The sequence below is a fragment of the Schistocerca cancellata genome, chromosome 1 (assembly GCF_023864275.1).
Source record: "Schistocerca cancellata isolate TAMUIC-IGC-003103 chromosome 1, iqSchCanc2.1, whole genome shotgun sequence".
NCBI lineage: Eukaryota > Metazoa > Arthropoda > Insecta > Orthoptera > Acrididae > Schistocerca > Schistocerca cancellata.
The window spans coordinates 898,041,719-898,059,417 of NC_064626.1; the positions used below are offsets into that span (position 1 = coordinate 898,041,719).

General features: G+C 40.4%; 1 protein-coding gene across 1 annotated transcript in view; it reads left to right on the forward strand.

The window, feature by feature from the left end:
- LOC126112383 (uncharacterized) overlaps window positions 1-17,699 on the forward strand; it is a 515,907-nt gene that overhangs the window by 160,725 nt on the left and 337,483 nt on the right. Inside the window, exon 3 of the mRNA XM_049915011.1 lies at window positions 5,200-5,336. Coding sequence (XP_049770968.1) covers window positions 5,200-5,336 — 137 coding nt within the window. The remainder of the gene's footprint in view (window positions 1-5,199; window positions 5,337-17,699) is intronic.

Consider the following 17,699-nt stretch of genomic DNA (forward strand, 5'->3'; position numbering starts at 1 on the left):
GTCTTACGCTTCACAGGAACCACTCCGCTGTTTATGCGAGTCAGTAGACATCCACACCGCTCTACATTCCTGTATCCTGCTGCTTCCCAACGAATTTTAGTACAGGGTTATTTATAATTACCTCCAGTTTTCAGAAAATGACAGTGATAAAACTACGTGAAATACAGAAACATTACACATGTCAATGCATAGACCATCTTTCCAATTTTCGATTCGTAATACTCGTCGTGGTACTAGTGTGCAGGTATGCAAGAACACTTAGACCAAACATTCACTCCGTATTGTCTCATCGCATTAGTTTATGGCTTCAGATAGACATCACACTCACAATGTCTGCCAAATCTGACAGCTGTGATGTCTTTTCGGGTATTTTGTGTCAGTGACTTCAACGAATTGTATGGACGTATTGAAGTGTTACGCATCAGTAACGGTGGCCATATTGAACATCGTATAATGCGAGTATTTTCGGTACGTATGTAATTTTCGTACAGTCGCCTTCTGAAACACCAGAGGTACTTATGATTAACGCTTTATACAGCAGGAATGGTCAGTATGAACGTTATCATTGGGAACTGCAACCTTGAAGTTGATTCGAAAAGAATCGTGCAGTTGAGAGACGGTTAGGTAACATCAACCCCCACGGGGACGCGAGCGCTCTCTTGTGTTTGCGAATGCGCGGTGTACTTTGTGCTCCATACCAATCTACCGCAGATCACTTCACTGGAGCTGAATTTAAGGACTACGTCTTTTGTTAGTATTTTATTGTTATTTCAAGTTAACTGACACACTTTGCTACAGTTGGCGTGCTTGTGGTAGAATTATGTATAGAGATCCATAACATACAAAAGTCTCCTAACATTATGAGATGAATCATTTTTGTGTTATTTAAATTAAATGGTATGTTTTGTTAGAATTCACTATTTGTAATCTTATTATAATAAACACAAATGTTGTCACATTTTTTTCGCAATGTAGATTTTCTTCCATTTACTCACTACAGTCTTCTTCGAGATCGTATTCCTGCTCACTTCGTGAATCATGCTTGCGTTGTGAATGGATTTATCTTATTCATGAGAATTGTCATCATCATCATCTTAATCTATTTAATCATCAGATTTCGTACTTAATGACTCATACAGTTTGTCAGTTGTTACGTTTTTATGAGACTTGATCAAGAAAAACGTCTTTTGTACTTTACACACCACCTGAATACAAAACCAGATGCAAGACAGTAGCTATATTAATGAAAATAGAAAAACTAAACGGGAGAAATTTTACTTAGATAACCATCCCCGTAATGTATATTGTACGTCTAACGTGACACGTTCTCTTTTAAACTTCTCAAAGTCGCACTACAGGTGTTCAACAATGGACACAACTTATCAGCACTTACCCGAAACAATAATGAAGCAATGGCTGTTTGCTCAGACCCAGTAAAGAATCTTAACTCGCAAAAAATAAATTTAATTTGCTTTTGGAGTACTTTATAAGCCAGCGCTCCTGCTGGAGAGTTAATGAAGAAACGTTTTTATTTCAGTAACTAAAAAATATTTATTTCATTTTTTTAAAACTGAGATCATTGGACAATTTCCTGTAAACAACCTGAAATAAGAAGAATTTATTCTGTTACATGCGTGTTAGAGTGTTCAGTAGCAGCTGAGAAGAGTTCACTTAATTGTGAATCACTTAGCTCAGATCGATATTTGGAGTTAACGAATATGTTTGTTGACTCTGTGATTCATACAAATAAGTGGTCCCAAAAATTTATATCAACCTCTTCCCACACTCTTAGTTGGTGGGTTCTGAACCTTATTTCAGCCCTTTAATCCTTTGTCCTTTCGTAGTTCCAGTAGCTCCAATTCGACAGCTGCTGAATTTTTTATGACTGATAGTGAAACGGAACATCTGCCCCTCACATCAGTAGCGGAAGGACTTTTCCAACGTAAGTTTAAGTGTCGTCTAATCAGTAAACCTGTCATTCAGTTTTTCACCGAAGTCTGACATTTTACATGAATAATCTTCAGGTTTTACATTTTTTATGAAGAGTTTCGGTCAATTTCGTCGGCGTATGAATGAGACATTGCTTCAGTCTGGAGGTCTATCCGACGACTTAATTTGTTATGAAAGTTAAACACACTCAGTGCGTATACAGCGTTGTCAAGTCAGCCACACCAGATAGACGTAAGGGCTGCGTGCTGCTCGCAAGTCATGCTGTAGCCATTACTGGTTTAAGGCGACAGCGCGAAGTTCACAAAATTAAACGCATCCACAATATTGGTCATCACCGCAAGTCGTTGTGCTCATCACCGAGCGTCGTGACCCCATGTACCAAGCGTCTCCATCACGGACGTTTACCAGATTTTCATAGAAGCTGCTTAGGAGGTAGACCCAAGATTGATAAATTAAATACATGCCTGTAAGTTATGTAAACAGTAATATTCCATCTTCTATAACTTGTCATTAGTTGCGGAAAATGCTAAACACGGTACTGAACACTTCACACTCGATTAAGCGTTGCATTTTCGATAAGGCGACCACCGTATCCATTAAGCAGGCATCGTTATGAATCACAAGCCGTTTAAAAGCAAGGACCTCACGTGCATTGTTCATTCGAGACCTCTTACCTCCAGCAGTATTCAATGATTTCCCATGTCGCAATACTCAGTGAAGCACACTCTATCTAAGGTGGTACAGTGGTAAGACGCTGCAAGGCGTACTGTAAGGATTCCCGTGATTTCATTAAATAACTTAAAGTAAAAACTGTGGCGTTTTCTTTGAAAGGCCATAAACGATTTCATTTCTTAATTTTCCTCAATCGGCGCTTGTGGTTCCTCTCTTTGGCCTCTTCGTCGGCGCAACGTTAAATCCTGATCTTCCTTCCTTCTAGCTGTTGCTTTGTACCGTTGCCGACTAAGAACGCAAAGAGGCAGTTTAATGGACAACAAGAACATCTCTAACCTTCTGCACTCATTATTGTAAAGAGTCATAGACAATGACTGATATGGTCAAACTGGTATTGTATCTGAAAGCCGACATCAGCTCTCTGATTTACTTTCTCGAGATCAGAGGATTACGTTAAAGTTCGCGTATCAAAATAGCAGCTCCATTCTACTATTATAGTTGTAATAGTCATAAACTTTATTTTATTTCCATAGCTCATGTTTCCGAAGAAATTATTTCACGCTGTTGCACTTCTGTTTCTCCTGAATAAAGTAGAATCTACTAAGCTGATGGCAGGTATCATTCTTCAAATCTTTTTCAACTCCAGGTATAATTTTCGCTCCTTAGACATTCAAAAGTGGTTCAAATGGCTCTGAGCACTACGGGACTCAACTGCTGTGGTCATAAGTCCCCTAGAACTTAGAACTACTTAAACCTAACTAACCTAAGGACAGCACACAACACCCAACCATCACGAGGCAGAGAAAATCCCTGACACCGCCGGGAATCGAACCCGGGAACCCGGGCGTGGGAAGCGAGAACGCTACCGCACGACCACGAGATGCGGGCTTAGACATTCCTTGAGACACCAAACTAACACCTTTTTCAGTTCTTCTTCTTGTTGTGTCTTCAGTCTGAAGACTGTTTTGAAGCAGCTCTCAACACTCGTTCATCGTTTGCAATCAATCTTCGTTTCTACATAAATGTGGTAATCTACTGTCAACCTTGCTGTCCTTTGACAATTTTTATACTTCCCACACTTCCCCCCGTTACAAAATCGACGGTTCATTTATGCGTCAGGATGTTTGCTGTCAGCCGATCCTTCCTTTTAGTAAATTTATCCTTAAATTTCTTTTTTCTTCCAGTTCGATTCAGTACCGCCGAATTAGTTGCTCTACCTACCGATCTAATCTTCAGCATTCTTCTGTAGCACTACATATCAAAAGTTTTCAGCTTCTCCCCGTCTGATCTATTTAGGGCCTCGTTTCACTTCCATGCAAGGCTACACCCCAGATAAATACCTTCAGTAAAGACTGCCTAACATATAAATTTATATTCTATGTCAACAAATTTCTTTTTCAGAAATACTTTGCTTGGTGTCGGCAGTCTCTATTTGATATCCTCTCTACTTCAGCCATCATAAGTTGTTTTGCTACACACACAGAAATACACGCCTGCTACTTTTAGCTCCTCTTTTCCTGATGTAATACCCTCAGTACTGCCTGATTTAATTTCACTACATTCCATCACCTTGGTTTCAGTTTTCTTGATGTTCGTCTTATAACCTCTTTTCAAGACACTATCCACTCCATCCAACTGTCCTTTCAAGTCATTTGTCATCTCTGACAGAATCACAATATCATCTCAGAGTTTTTATTTCTGCTTTATTCCACTTTAATTCCGCTGTCAAATTCCTGTATTTTATCGCAGCTACCCTTAGACTCAAAAGAGTGTATTCCAGTCAATCTTGTCAAAAGCTTTCTTTAAATCTGCAAATGCTATGAACGTAGGTTTTCCCTTTTTCATCCTACCTTCAAAGATAAGTCGCATGAGCAATATTACCTCGGGTGTTCCTTCATTTCTCTGGAACTCCAACTGATCTTCTCCGAGGTCAGCGTCTAGCAGTTTTTCCATTCCGCTATAAACAAATTGCGTCTGTATATTGCAACTATGGTCTATTAAGCATATGGTTTAGTAATATTCACACTTGTCAGCATTTATCTTGTTTGGAATTGAAATTATTTCATTCTTCTTGTAGTCTGACAGTATTTCATCTGACTTGTATATCTCCTTCACTAGGTGGAATAGCTTAGTCGTGGCTGACTCTCCCTAGAATCACATTAAGTCTGCCGAAATGTCATCAACTCTAGAAGCCTCGTTGCAAGTTACCACTTTCAGTTTTCTGTACAATTATCTCGCACTACGGTATCTCCCATCTCATTTTAACTTGATTCCGCTTCCTTTTCAATTGCCTTCACTTCCCCCTCGGATACCCGAAGAAAGAGGAAGGAGAATCAAGGTTTAACATTCAGTCGGTGACGCGGTCGTTAGAGACGGATGGATAGCGCTCCCTGACGAATGGGTTGATGGGTTACGGAACAGCAACACATAAACTTTGCAGTGGCAAAAAAAAAAAAAAAAAAAAATAAATAAATAAATAAATAAATAAATAACGTGCCACAGTTGATGATGTACGCTGTATGACGACTGAAGACGTACCGACGAGTAGTAACAGCCACTTCCCCGTGCCTGTTCCAGCGTGCAACCGCACCTACTACGGCGACCTGGGGCGGACGTACGAGTTGGAGCTGCACCGGCCACGGGAGGACCGCCTGCCTTTCGTCTGCAGGCTCACCTTCACCGCCAGCGGCGGCGACCTGGGTGACCTCGTGCAGGTAACACTCTACTCATTCACAGTTTTGTCAAATCGCAAGTTAAAGTCTGTCAAGTGCACAGGGTGTCTGTTATGCCCCATTAGCGTGTCCTTTGGCTACTGTAAGGGGTAATTCATAAGTGTCTCCAGGGTTTCAGAAGATGACTGCATGAAAATTACAATACGTATAGAAAATAGATACATGCCAATGGATACAGCATCTCTCAAGGCTTTTAAATCACATTACAAGTTCTAAATATGGGCACCGCTTAAGACGCGTTACACGCCGCCAGTAGAAGAGTAGAGGAGCACGTGCTTACAGTTCATTGAAGTCATTGCTGCCCAAAAAGACACAACGATAGCATCCCACTTTGTAAATCTGTTCTCTGGTTTGCCATCTGCACATGTGAGCTAATTTGGTGCGAAATACAGAGCAGATGTTTAGTCTACAGGTTCTGACATGGTTGTCCTTAGTGGTGTCCTCTACAACTGCGCCACCGTGCATGTTACGCATTGGAACTTCAGTTGCTACACGAATCAGTACACGCCACTTTTCTGTGCGTAGTTTTGGTGCCGCCGTCTAGTGAAACCGCAGTGGTGTTTATGAGAATACCGGTATTTACCATCCCTTGGGAGCAACAACACAATAAATAATATGAAAGCAGACTCTATTAGAAATTTTTATTTTCACAAGTCCGTCTTGATCACACAGATTTCATTATACTTTATCACCGGTTCGGATTACCGCCATCTTCAGATCTGTGGTAAATAAAAAAGAAATGTGTAAGCGACCAGGTTCAATTAGTTAAGACTAAATCTATGCAGTATCAATGATGCATGAAATATAAAAATATAAAATATTTACAGCCATGTATAGCAGCCATACATACCGTTAAAATATTCTGATAAAAAATCACCGTCAAGTTAAACAGTTGAGTACATGGTACGAGCTGATAATACTCAAATTGCGTCAGGTATTTATACAAGAACCTACTGCCAGCAGAGGGCACTTTAGCTAGAGTATATAGTAAACCAGTGTCTCCAATATAAAGAGTAAAATTTAGTATGTACTGTCTTTAGTTAAAACTTTTCTTTGGCTAAATGAGCGTCTGACATTAAAGGACTCACACCAGATTGATCACACCTTGATGTAACATTTAATCATGCTCTGCCTTAGCGTTTTCTTTATAAATTGTTGGGATAGGATATAACCTGACAACGAATCTTTATGTTCCTTCACCTTAAACTGAAGAGGAAAATCTGATTGTACCAGAATGTTCAAAAAATTCTGTAGAATATCGTTGCAGTAAGCCAAACGAATTCTCTTTCGTTACCTCGTTAACACAGTCATCTTGATTCCCTGTAGCTCGTTCTGCACAAACACTTCTCTGGCAATGTAGTAATAGCATTACGTTAGTCACACTCTTATTCCAAACAGACTTTTTGACACAAGAGACAATGTTAACCTCATGAGAAATTTAAGATGGTGATTCTAATCCTTCTCAACAAAATGAACACTCATCAAATTTCAACTTCATTTTGGACTCATTACATTTCAATAACATGTCACTGCAACCAAATTCTATCACTGTTTGGTGCTTTGACAAAAAATCTACCCCCAAAACTGCATCAATCGCCAACTTCAGCATTATCACAAAATTCTCAGAGAATCTCCTACTTTGACGCTTGTCTTGTCACCTTTACACTTTTCCAGCATTGCCCCCTTCACCTTAGTTCACTGTAAAGGAAGTGTAGGCTATGTACCTAAATTTTCACACCTCTGAAATGCTACCTCACTCGAGTTGGACACCTGGCTATTTGTATCAAAAACACAAGACAAAATCATTAATATATATCTGAAGCAGTGGACTCACCAAATAATTTACATTTGCCTGTCTCTCATCAAGAAACAACTCCCCACAAGTTTGAAATTCAACACATTCAATTGTTCATAGCTAGTCACAATCACAATACCCTACTCAGCTGATGACTATCAGCTGACCATATCTCCCAAATGCATGGGCCTGAATCCCCATCATTCCCATGAATATGTCCGTCATTAACACTGCTAATCTGAAATTATCAAAATGTCCAAAATTCCAACTGACTCTGCCTCTCCTATAATCACTGTTCGTATTGTGATCTGGTCTTTGATCATGATGTCTCCATTTGCCGATGCCATACCTATCATGTCACACACCATATCGCCCATGCTCCCAATTTCTACTCTATCACGGCCAAAGGTCCCGATAAACAGATTCATTATTGTTCCTAACATGACCATTTTCATCACTACTGTCATACTCAAACTCCTATAGCAATCTTTGGATACCTTCCAAGTCATCTTCCACATCACCAGCAAGAATAATTTGATATACATGTGACGGAAGGTCCACAAGACAAAGCCCAATCAATTCTACAGGAATTTGAGTATGGTATAAAAATTGATTTTTCAATATCATAAGTTCAAAGAATCTTGCTCAGCTGTTATATTCAGAACTGCTGAAAGTTTGCGTCAACCTAATGCTGTGTTTGACCCCACCTCTTACTGCCTCACTCCAATACGCAGACAAGAATTAGTCCCTAAATATGATTCACCGTTTTTAATCATTGTACACATATGTACAGCAGGTCAGATTCCAAATAACCACAGACAAATTCAATTTTGTCGGTAGCAGAACAAATATGTGGAAGTGCAAAATTAAATTGCTCCCTGCAAGGGAGAGGATAAATGTCATTGCTAGAATTTCTATATATTTGAAACTTTTTTACAGTTAAAAAATGGTTAAACCAAAAATACACATGTTCTCATCAGATAAATTATCTCCATGAAAATCACTATAACTGGGTTGTATGCTCCTCCTCTCTTAATAAGACAAATTATCTGGCTCATCATAGAGGCCTAAGTCTTCCTCATCACTAGATACACGAGCTTCGCTATCACATGGACCTTCACTATCTTAACCTATCTTCTCTTCAACCTTTGATGATCTCTCATTTATTTCTTGTACTAATTACCTTCACCTATTAATCTCCATTTGAAATTCTTTAAACCTTGACATTTATCTTAGTTTCTCTACTCACCAGTCCTGACAGACTGTACCACTAAGACTCTGCTCAGCATTGACCTCTAGTTGAGCAACCGGAAATTCAGTTCATCAACCTTTTTTACTATTTAATCTCATTCTCAGTACTAAGAATTAACTCTCCAATATTCTTTTCTAAACATTGTCGAAGTGTTGAAAGACTAACATCTCAAATCTTTCTGACAATTCGTATTCATCTCACATTCTTCCCTTCAAGCAGGGGCGGGCAGGAATCCTGCACGTGTGCGGTGCACTTGCATGCGTGCAGTTAACAGTCGTTCTGCGTGCACACAGGGGCAAGCTGGCCACCCGCTTATCTCCCCTCCCCGCCATACCTTCTGTCTGCTCCTTCCCCTGCAATGCGTTTTGTTTCCTAGCTTGCTTTATTGAATGAAGGAATAAGATTAGTAGGAGTGCTTGAAAGATATCGTGGTTCGAAAGAGTACCTATTACCTACGATACGTTTTATTTAATTATCACAGGTGGAGTGGAACAAAATTTCTACATACAGACAAACGCAAATAGTTACTTCAATTTTCATCACTGATGTTTCCTCTTTTCTGTTTTTTTTTTTTTTCATCAGTCTCAACCTACGCCCTCAATTATTTGCTTGATGTATTCCAATCTCTGTCTTCCTCTACAGTATTTGCCCTCTACAGCTCCCTCTAGTACCATGGAAGTCATTCCCTCATGTCTTAGCAGATGTCCTATCATCCTGTCTCTTCTCCTTATCAGTGTTTTCCACATATTCCTTTCCTCTCCGATTCTGCGTAGAACCTCCTTATTCCTTACCTTATCAGTCCACCTAATTTTCAACATTCGTCTATAGCATCACATCTCAAATGCTTCGATTCTCTTCTGTTCCGGTTATCCCACACTCCATGTTTCACTACCATACAATGCTGTACTCCAGACGTACATCCTCAGAAATTTCTTCCTCAAATTAAGGCCGGTATTTGATATTAGTAGACTTCTCTTGGCCAGAAATGCCTTTTTTGACATAGCGACTCTGCTTTTGATGTCCTCCTTGCTCCGTCCGTCATTGGTTATTTTACTGCCTAGGCAGCAGATTTCCTTAACTTCATTGACTTCGTGACCATCAATCCTGATATTAAGTTTCTCGCTGTTCTCATTTCTACTACTTCTCATTACCTTCGTCTTTCTCCGATTGACTCTCAAACCATACTGTGTACTCATTAGACTGTTCATTCCGTTCAGCAGATCATTTAATTCTTCTTCACTTTCACTCAGGATAGCAATGTCATCAGCGAATCGTATCATTGATATCCTTTCACCTTATATTTTAATTCCACTCCTGAACCTTTCTTTTATTTCAATCATTGCTTCCTCGGAGTACAGATTGAAGAGTAGGGGCGAAAGGCTACAGCTTTATCTTACACCCTTCTTAATACGAGCACTTCGTTCTTGATCGTCCACTCTTATTATTCCTTCTTGGTTGTTGAACATATTGTATGTGACCCGTCTCTCCCTACAGCTTACCACTACTGTTTTCAGAATCTCGAACAGCTTGCACCATTTTATATTGTCGAACGCTTTTCCAGGTCGACAAATCCTATGAAAGTGTCTTGATTTTTCTTTAGCCATGCTTCCATTATTAGCCGTAACGTCAAAATTGCCTCTCTCGTCCCTTTACTTTTCCTAAAGCCAAACTCATCGTCACCTAGCGCATTCTCAATTTTCTTTTCCATTCTTCTGTATATTATTCTTGTAAGCAGCTTCGATGCATGAGCTGTTAAGCTGATTGTGCGATAATTCTTGCACTTGTCAGCTCTTGCCGTCTTCGGAATTGTGTGGATGATGCTTTCCCGAAAGTCAGATGGTATAATGCCAGACTCATATATTCTACACACCAACGTGAATAGTCGTTTTGTTGCCACTTCCCCCAATGATTTTAGAAATTCTGATGGCATGTTATCTATCCCTTCTGCCTTATTTGACCGTAAGTCCTCCAAAGCTCTTTTAAATTCCGATTCTAATACTGGATCCCCTATCTCTTCTAAATCGACTCCTGTTTCTTCTTCTATCACATCAGTCAAATCTTCACCCTCATAGAGGCTTTCAATGTATTCTTTCCATCTATCTGCTCTCTCCCCCGCATTTAACAGTGGAATTCCCGTTGCAATCTTAATGTTACCACCGTTGCTTTTAATGTCACCAAAGGTTGTTTTGACTTTCCTGTATGCTGAGTCTGTCCTTCCGACAATCATATCTTTTTCGATATCTTCACATTTTTCCTGCAGCCATTTCGTCTTAGCTTCCCTGCACTTCCTATTTATTTCATTCCTCAGCGACTTGTATTTCTGTATTCCTGATTTTCCCGGAACATGTTTGTACTTCCTCCTTTCATCAATCAACTGAAGTATTTCTTCTGTTACCCATGGTTTCTTCGCAGCTACCTTCTTTGTACCTATGTTTTCCTTCCCAACTTCTGTGATGGCCCTTTTTAGAGATGTCCATTCCTCTTCAACTGTACTGCCTACTGCGCTATTCCTTATTGCTGTATCTATAGCGTTAGATAACTTCAAACGTATCTTGTCATTCCTTAGTACTTCCGTATCCCACTTCTTTGCGTATTGATTCTTCCTGACGAATGTCTTGAATTTCAGCCTACTCTTCATCACTACTATATTGTGATCTGAGTCTATATCTGCTCCTGGGTACGCCTTACAATCCAGTATCTGATTTTGGAATCTCTGTCTGACCATGATGTAATCTAATTGAAATCTTCCCGTATCTCCCGGCCTTTTTCAAGTATACCTCCTCTTCTTGTGATTCTTGAATAGGGTATTCGCTATTACTAGCTGAAACTTGTTACAGAACTCAATTAGTCTTTCTCCTCTTTCATTCCTTGTCCCAAGCCCATATTCTCCTGTAACCTTTTCTTCTACTCCCCCTACAACTGCATTTCAGTCGCCCATGACTATTAGATTTTCGTCCCCCTTTACATACTGCACTACCATTTCAATATACTCATACACTTTCTCTATCTGTTCATCTTCACCTTGCGACGTCGGCATGTATACCTGAACTATCGTTGTCGGTGTTGGTCTGCTGTCGATTCTGATTAGAACAACCCAGTCACTGAACTGTTCACAGTAACACATCCTCTGCCCTACCTTCCTATTCATAAGGAATCCTACACCTGTTATACCATTTTCTGCTGCTGTTGATATTACCCGATACTCATCTGACCAGAAATCCTTGTCTTCCTTCCACTTCACTTCACTTCACTGACCCCTACTATATCTAGCTTGAGCTTTTGCATTTCCCTTTTCAGATTTTCTAGTTTCCCTACCACGTTCAAGCTTCTGACATTCCACGCCCCGACTCGTAGAACGTTATCCTTTCGTTGATTATTCAATCTTTTTCTCATGGTAACCTCCCCCTTGGCAGTCCCCTCCCGGAGATCCGAATGGGGGACTATTCCGGAATCTTTTGCCAATGGAGAGATCATCATGACACTTCTTCAAATACAGGCCACATGTCCTGTGGATACACGTTACGTGTCTTCAATGCAGTGGTTTCCATTGCCTTCTGCATCCTCATGTCGTTGATCATTGCTGATTCTTCCGCCTTTAGGGGCAATTTCCCATTCCTAGGACAAGAGACTGCCCTGAACCTCTATCCGCTCCTCCGCCCTCTTTGGCAAGGCCGTTGGCAGAATGAGGCTGACGTCTTATGCCGGAAGTCTTCGGCCGCCAATGCTGATTATTTATGAAAATTTAGGCAGTGGCGGGGATCGAACCCAGGACGGAAGACGTTTTTGATTATGAATCAAAGACGCTACCCCTAGACCACGGGTTAGATTATTTCTGGCCTAGTAACAGGTAATGGTTGCAACATCGAGGTCAGTCATTACAATGAAATTAGAAAAAGCTAACAGTAATTACAGTTACAAATTAGCGCTGACATGTTTCGTTTCGGGTGAGTTGCGACGTACCATTCGTTGAAGAAATTGCAGTGACTGATGATTGAGGTTTTCGTGATACAATGCAGTGACTGATAACCGTGATGACTGTAGAGTAATATACTACTAAGTCACAAATATCTGTGATTCATTTTAATCGTAGTAAATGCCCCTGTTCCTTACCTTTCCACACTGTGTTAAGTTTAATTTTTGACATGTTATTATTTAAATCGTGTGTACTATTTATTGTTTTCCAAAAGATTGGTTTAAATTTTGACTGTCATCTATTATAGTTTTCTGAACAATTGTTACTACCATGCGCTTGAAAAGTGCCTTTTGTCGGCTCTTTCATTTTCTCGCCATCTGTTTTGCTTCTGCAGGATTCATAGTAGTTACTTTTATAATAATTTTGAGATAACTAACTGGCCTGCTCCGTTACACATTTGTTACACTGTGGGCTGTTGTCTCACAGCCAATTACAGGCCTTGGTGGCAGCGTTCGCCACATGCTTCTTGTTTGTAGAGGATATCAACCTAGCGGACTGGAGTGAAAAGTGTTTGTAGTAATAATACGTGTTGACTTCCGAAGCCATAACTAAAGTGACATGCTGTTTCTACAATGAATCAGTCTTATTCGATGGAGAATGAAAAAGAAGAAAAAGAAAGAAAGGGAGACGCGCTACGAAAACATTATCCAAATGGTGTATAAATTGGTCAGTGTGATGGAAATTGGTCAGTGTCTTCCTCAATTAGTAAAGCCCTTTCTCTTGAGTAAATCATCCAACTTTTCTGAAATTGTAGTCACTTGTTTTCTGTACATGTACGAATTTACGTCCCATTCGGATCCTGTCTACGTGGAGCTTCGGTTTTATTGTCTTAGAATGCTTATTTATTTAATCGAGCCTAGTTGCGGAGGAGTAAGCTTACAGCAGGTGTGAACTGTTAAGTGTTGAGAAGGTGGATAGCGAATTATTTGTAGGTTTAATTCATTCTACTTTTTATTATCAAATATTTCATGCTACATTTTATGACAAAGAGTTGAGGCTGGAAGTCATATTATACTTCTGAGGTTGTAAGCTTGTTTTATAAAGTTGGATATGTACACGATTCGCACTGTAAACTTGTAATTTTCGTTTGTGTTGTGTGAAGTTCAATATACTTATTTTTAGCAGCACGTGTTGAACAGTCGTCTCTAGCGTTTATCGGTGTTTTCTAAATGCGTTGCACACAGAGCGCAGCTACTTTGTTGAGCTGAGGTCAGGCGAGTGGTGGACAAACAGGAAATTGTTTTCTTTACGTAAGTGACATCTTGGATTTCTATTCAATAATTTTTATTCTTATGCTTAGCTCTTGCATCCATCGTGCATAAATAGATACATACTTGGGGAAATAGTCGCACATCATCGCCTAACATTAGGAGTGTGAAGCAAACACAAATTAGCTGTGTCTGTTACCTTCATGAAGTCACTTACATATTCTCGAGCGTACTGAGAGCGGTCAGTTGTATGAAAGTGTGTGGAGACTATTGTGGTATTGTTTGAGATCAGATCTTTGCATGGGCGTTAGAATTTTATTTTTGCATATGACTATAATAGCACTACCTTCGAAAATGCTTGGCGCTTTCTAAACAACAAACACACTATTAATTTCTGTCGAATTGCCTGCCAGTAGTAAAAGAGCAGGGGTTTTGTTTTCTGGAAGTTAACGGGACGCGTTGCTTAACATATGAGTTTCCATTAGGCTGAGCATTGTTGAAGGTTTCTGTGCTGATCTGATAAAATCTACCTTGCAAGGAGTGGCAGTATGTTCTCGGTGTTAAAAACTGGTTTTTGCAGCATTTCATTTTTAAACAATTTTCTACTTATAAATCTCTTTATAACTTAGTGTCTTCTTAGATGATTTTGAGATGGTTGCTTGTTTCCCTTTTTGGTGATATTAATAACTAGTATATAGGGTTATTCAAATGTAACTGTATACACTTCGTGGGTTTAATGTATACATCAAAATAATAATAACTTGTTAGATAATGTTTTGTCTCAAATTGTTTTAGTTGCAAGTTATGATGCATAATGTCATTTGTGGTAGGCATTGTATCATGGGCCAATACAAGCTTCTGGCATGTCGTGTTCACCTGCATATCGACTTGCTTTATACACACCTCAACAGCGCTCGGTTGATACTAACAGGAAATGCTTTTGTTTATGTGACATCGGTGTAGTCCGCTGTACTCTATGACGTTGTTGTAGTGTAACGGCACTAGACGTGCTGCGTACATTCATTCAGCCAGTAGTTCATAGATTGCAGTCCTCGTGTACGGTATGATGGCGTACTGAAACGGTGAACACACGGATTTCCACTACCTATACAACGCAGCAGAAGGCAGTGCACGAGCTGCAAGGCGACGGTATATGGAAGTGTTTCCAAACAGAAGAGAACCAAAATGTCAGATTTTCACAGCTGTGGAAGACGTCTAAAGAATGTGGCACTCGTGATGCCCCACTGTGAAGATGGTCTCAAATGGATGGAGTGGGTATTGAGAACGTGCTGGAAATGGTAGATGATGATATGGCCACAAGTACCCGCCATGTAAGTGCTACTGTAGGGGTTCCTGAATCAATTGTATGGCGCCTGCTTCGGAGTCCATAATTCCACCCATTTCATCTGCAGAAGCTACATTAGCTGACACCTGTAGATTATCCTGGACCTCAAAATTTCTATCAGTGCATACTCGAGCACCATGCTGCTGATCCACTGTTTGGTCATCGGGCACACTTTGCAGATGAGAGCCTCTTTAGTCGTGCGGATATCGTGAACACGCATAACACGTATGTGTGGCTGTATGAGCATCTTCGCGTAACTACAGTAAGAGGATATGAACATTGTTTTAGAGTGAACATCTGATATGGTGTAGTGGACAATCAGTTTCTTGGACGTCATGTTATTCCACAGTGCCTGACTGTCAGAGTGTATCGACGGCTTTTGAAACATGAACTGGGTAATCTGCTTCGTGATGTCCCACTCGCTACACGAAACATCTTATGGTTTATGCACGATGGAACCCCTGCAAAATTCAATGGGAGGCGAGAGCGTGCCTCAGTGTTTCTTATCCCGACGAGTGGATAGCTCATGCAGGACCAGTTGCTTGGCCCGTCAAATCGCCGTATCTTAGCTGTCTGGACTTCTAAATTTGGGGCCTTTTCCAGAAGCTCGTGTATGGTGTTTCAATTGAGAATGTAGCACAACTACTGCAGCGAACTGAAAGTGGTTGTGAGGCTATGCAGAATGAAATGAACAGAGCCTGAAAGAGAGTACCATGACGTTGAGCACGTCACTCTCTTTGTCTACACGGATATCATTTCGGACATGTCCTGGGGTAAATGTACAGTTATTAGTTGTGTTGAATTTCGGGTCCCCTCGTGTCGTTGCCTTCTGAGAAGAATTACTTATGTGTTTGTGTTTAGCTTGAAGCCTCCACTCTGCTGCATAACTCTGAAAGAAAGAAATTTCAGTTAAGACTTTATTTAACAATTTACTTTTATTTTAGTGCATACATTACAGTGAAGAAGTGTGTGCAGTTACTTTTGATCACCCTGTACAGTGGAGAAACCTAGAGTTAGTCGTAAAGAGACCAGCAGAACTCATCCTGACGAGAAGATTGGTTGGTTGGTTGTTTTGGGGAAGGAGACCAGACAGCGAGGTCATCGGTCTCATCGAACTAGGGAAGGACGGGGAAAGAACTCGGCCGTGCCCTTTGAAAGGAACCATCCCGGCATTTGCCTGGAGCGATTTAGGGAAATCACGGAAAACCTAAATCAGGATGACCGGATGCGGGATTGAACCGTCGTCCTCCCGAATGCGAGTCCAGTGTCTAACCACTGCACCACCTTGCTCGGTTGACGAGAAGAATTTCGAGTTATAGATCATTCTGATTCAAAAATCTTGCCAATTACTGCTACGCAAAAAGTGATAATGGTGACTCAGTTTCTTTGCCCAGCAGTCAGTGTGCGTTCAGCTAGTGATGTTACTACTCACAATCAAAATATGTTTTGTGTTGTCATGAATGCGAAATCAACAATTTTTGACGTGTTTCAGCCACCTCATCTTATTGATAGTTATGACGCATCAGCAGATTCTTATTCCGCTTCCACTGCTTGTCTTGTTCTCATTGAACAGCGGAGCGTTAGGACAGTTTCAAAACTGAATTTGGATCCTCCCTGCTGACCGTGAGGGAGGAAAACAGACTAACTGCAAGAGGACTCCATAAATGACTGGAAGCTAATAAAAATAGTTTGAAAAGATACATAGTAGGCTAGGGATTAATGATATACAAGGTGAAGAAATGGAAGTTAATAGCCAGAGCAATAATAGATAGTTAAGAAAGGTGTTATTAGAGAAAATAGAAGCTAGTGCAGGAGCAATGCTACTACTTTACAAAAACAAATCAGTGGCTCAGGACAAAGGTGTGAACGGAATGAACAGTCTAATGAGTACACAGTATGGTTTGAGAGTCAATCGGAGAAAAACGAAGGTAATGAGAAGTAATAGAAATGAGAACAGCGAGAAACTTAACATCAGGATTGATGGTCACGAAGTCAATGAAGTTAAGGAATTCTGCTACCTAGGCAGTAAAATAACCAATGACGTACGGAGCAAGGAGGACATCAAAAGCAGACTCGCTATGGCAAAAAAGGCATTTCTGGCCAAGAGAAGTCTACTAATATCAAATACCGGCCTTAATTTGAGGAAGAAATTTCTGAGGATGTACGTCTGGAGTACAGCATTGTATGGTAGTGAAACCTGGAATGCGGGAAAACCGGAACAGAAGAGAATCGAAGCATTTGAGATGTGGTGCTATAGACGAATGTTGAAAATTAGGTGGACTGATAAGGTAAGGAATGAGGAGGTTCTACGCAGAATCGGAGAGGAAAGGAATATGTGGAAAACACTGATAAGGAGAAGAGACAGGATGATAGGACATCTGCTAAGACATGAGGGAATGACTTCCATGGTACTAGAGGGAGCTGTAGAGGGCAAAAACTGTGGAGGAAGACAGAGATTGGAATACATCAAGCAAATAATTGAGGACGTAGGTTGCAAGTGCTACTCTGAGATGAAGAGGTTAGCACAGGAAAGGAATTCGTGGCGGGCCGCATCAAACCAGTCAGTAGGCTGATGACCATATATGCTGAGCTATTTTCATTTGTATGACTTCCTGCGATCAAAAATTTGTTAGTACAGTGTGATTCCCTTATTAAATAGCTCTTTCTCATATAGCTGTCGTAGGCAGTACTGACACAAACGCGACCTACTGGTAAAATAGTTTACCTCATACCATATCGTACTCATGGATGTGTGTGATGTCCTTAGGTTAG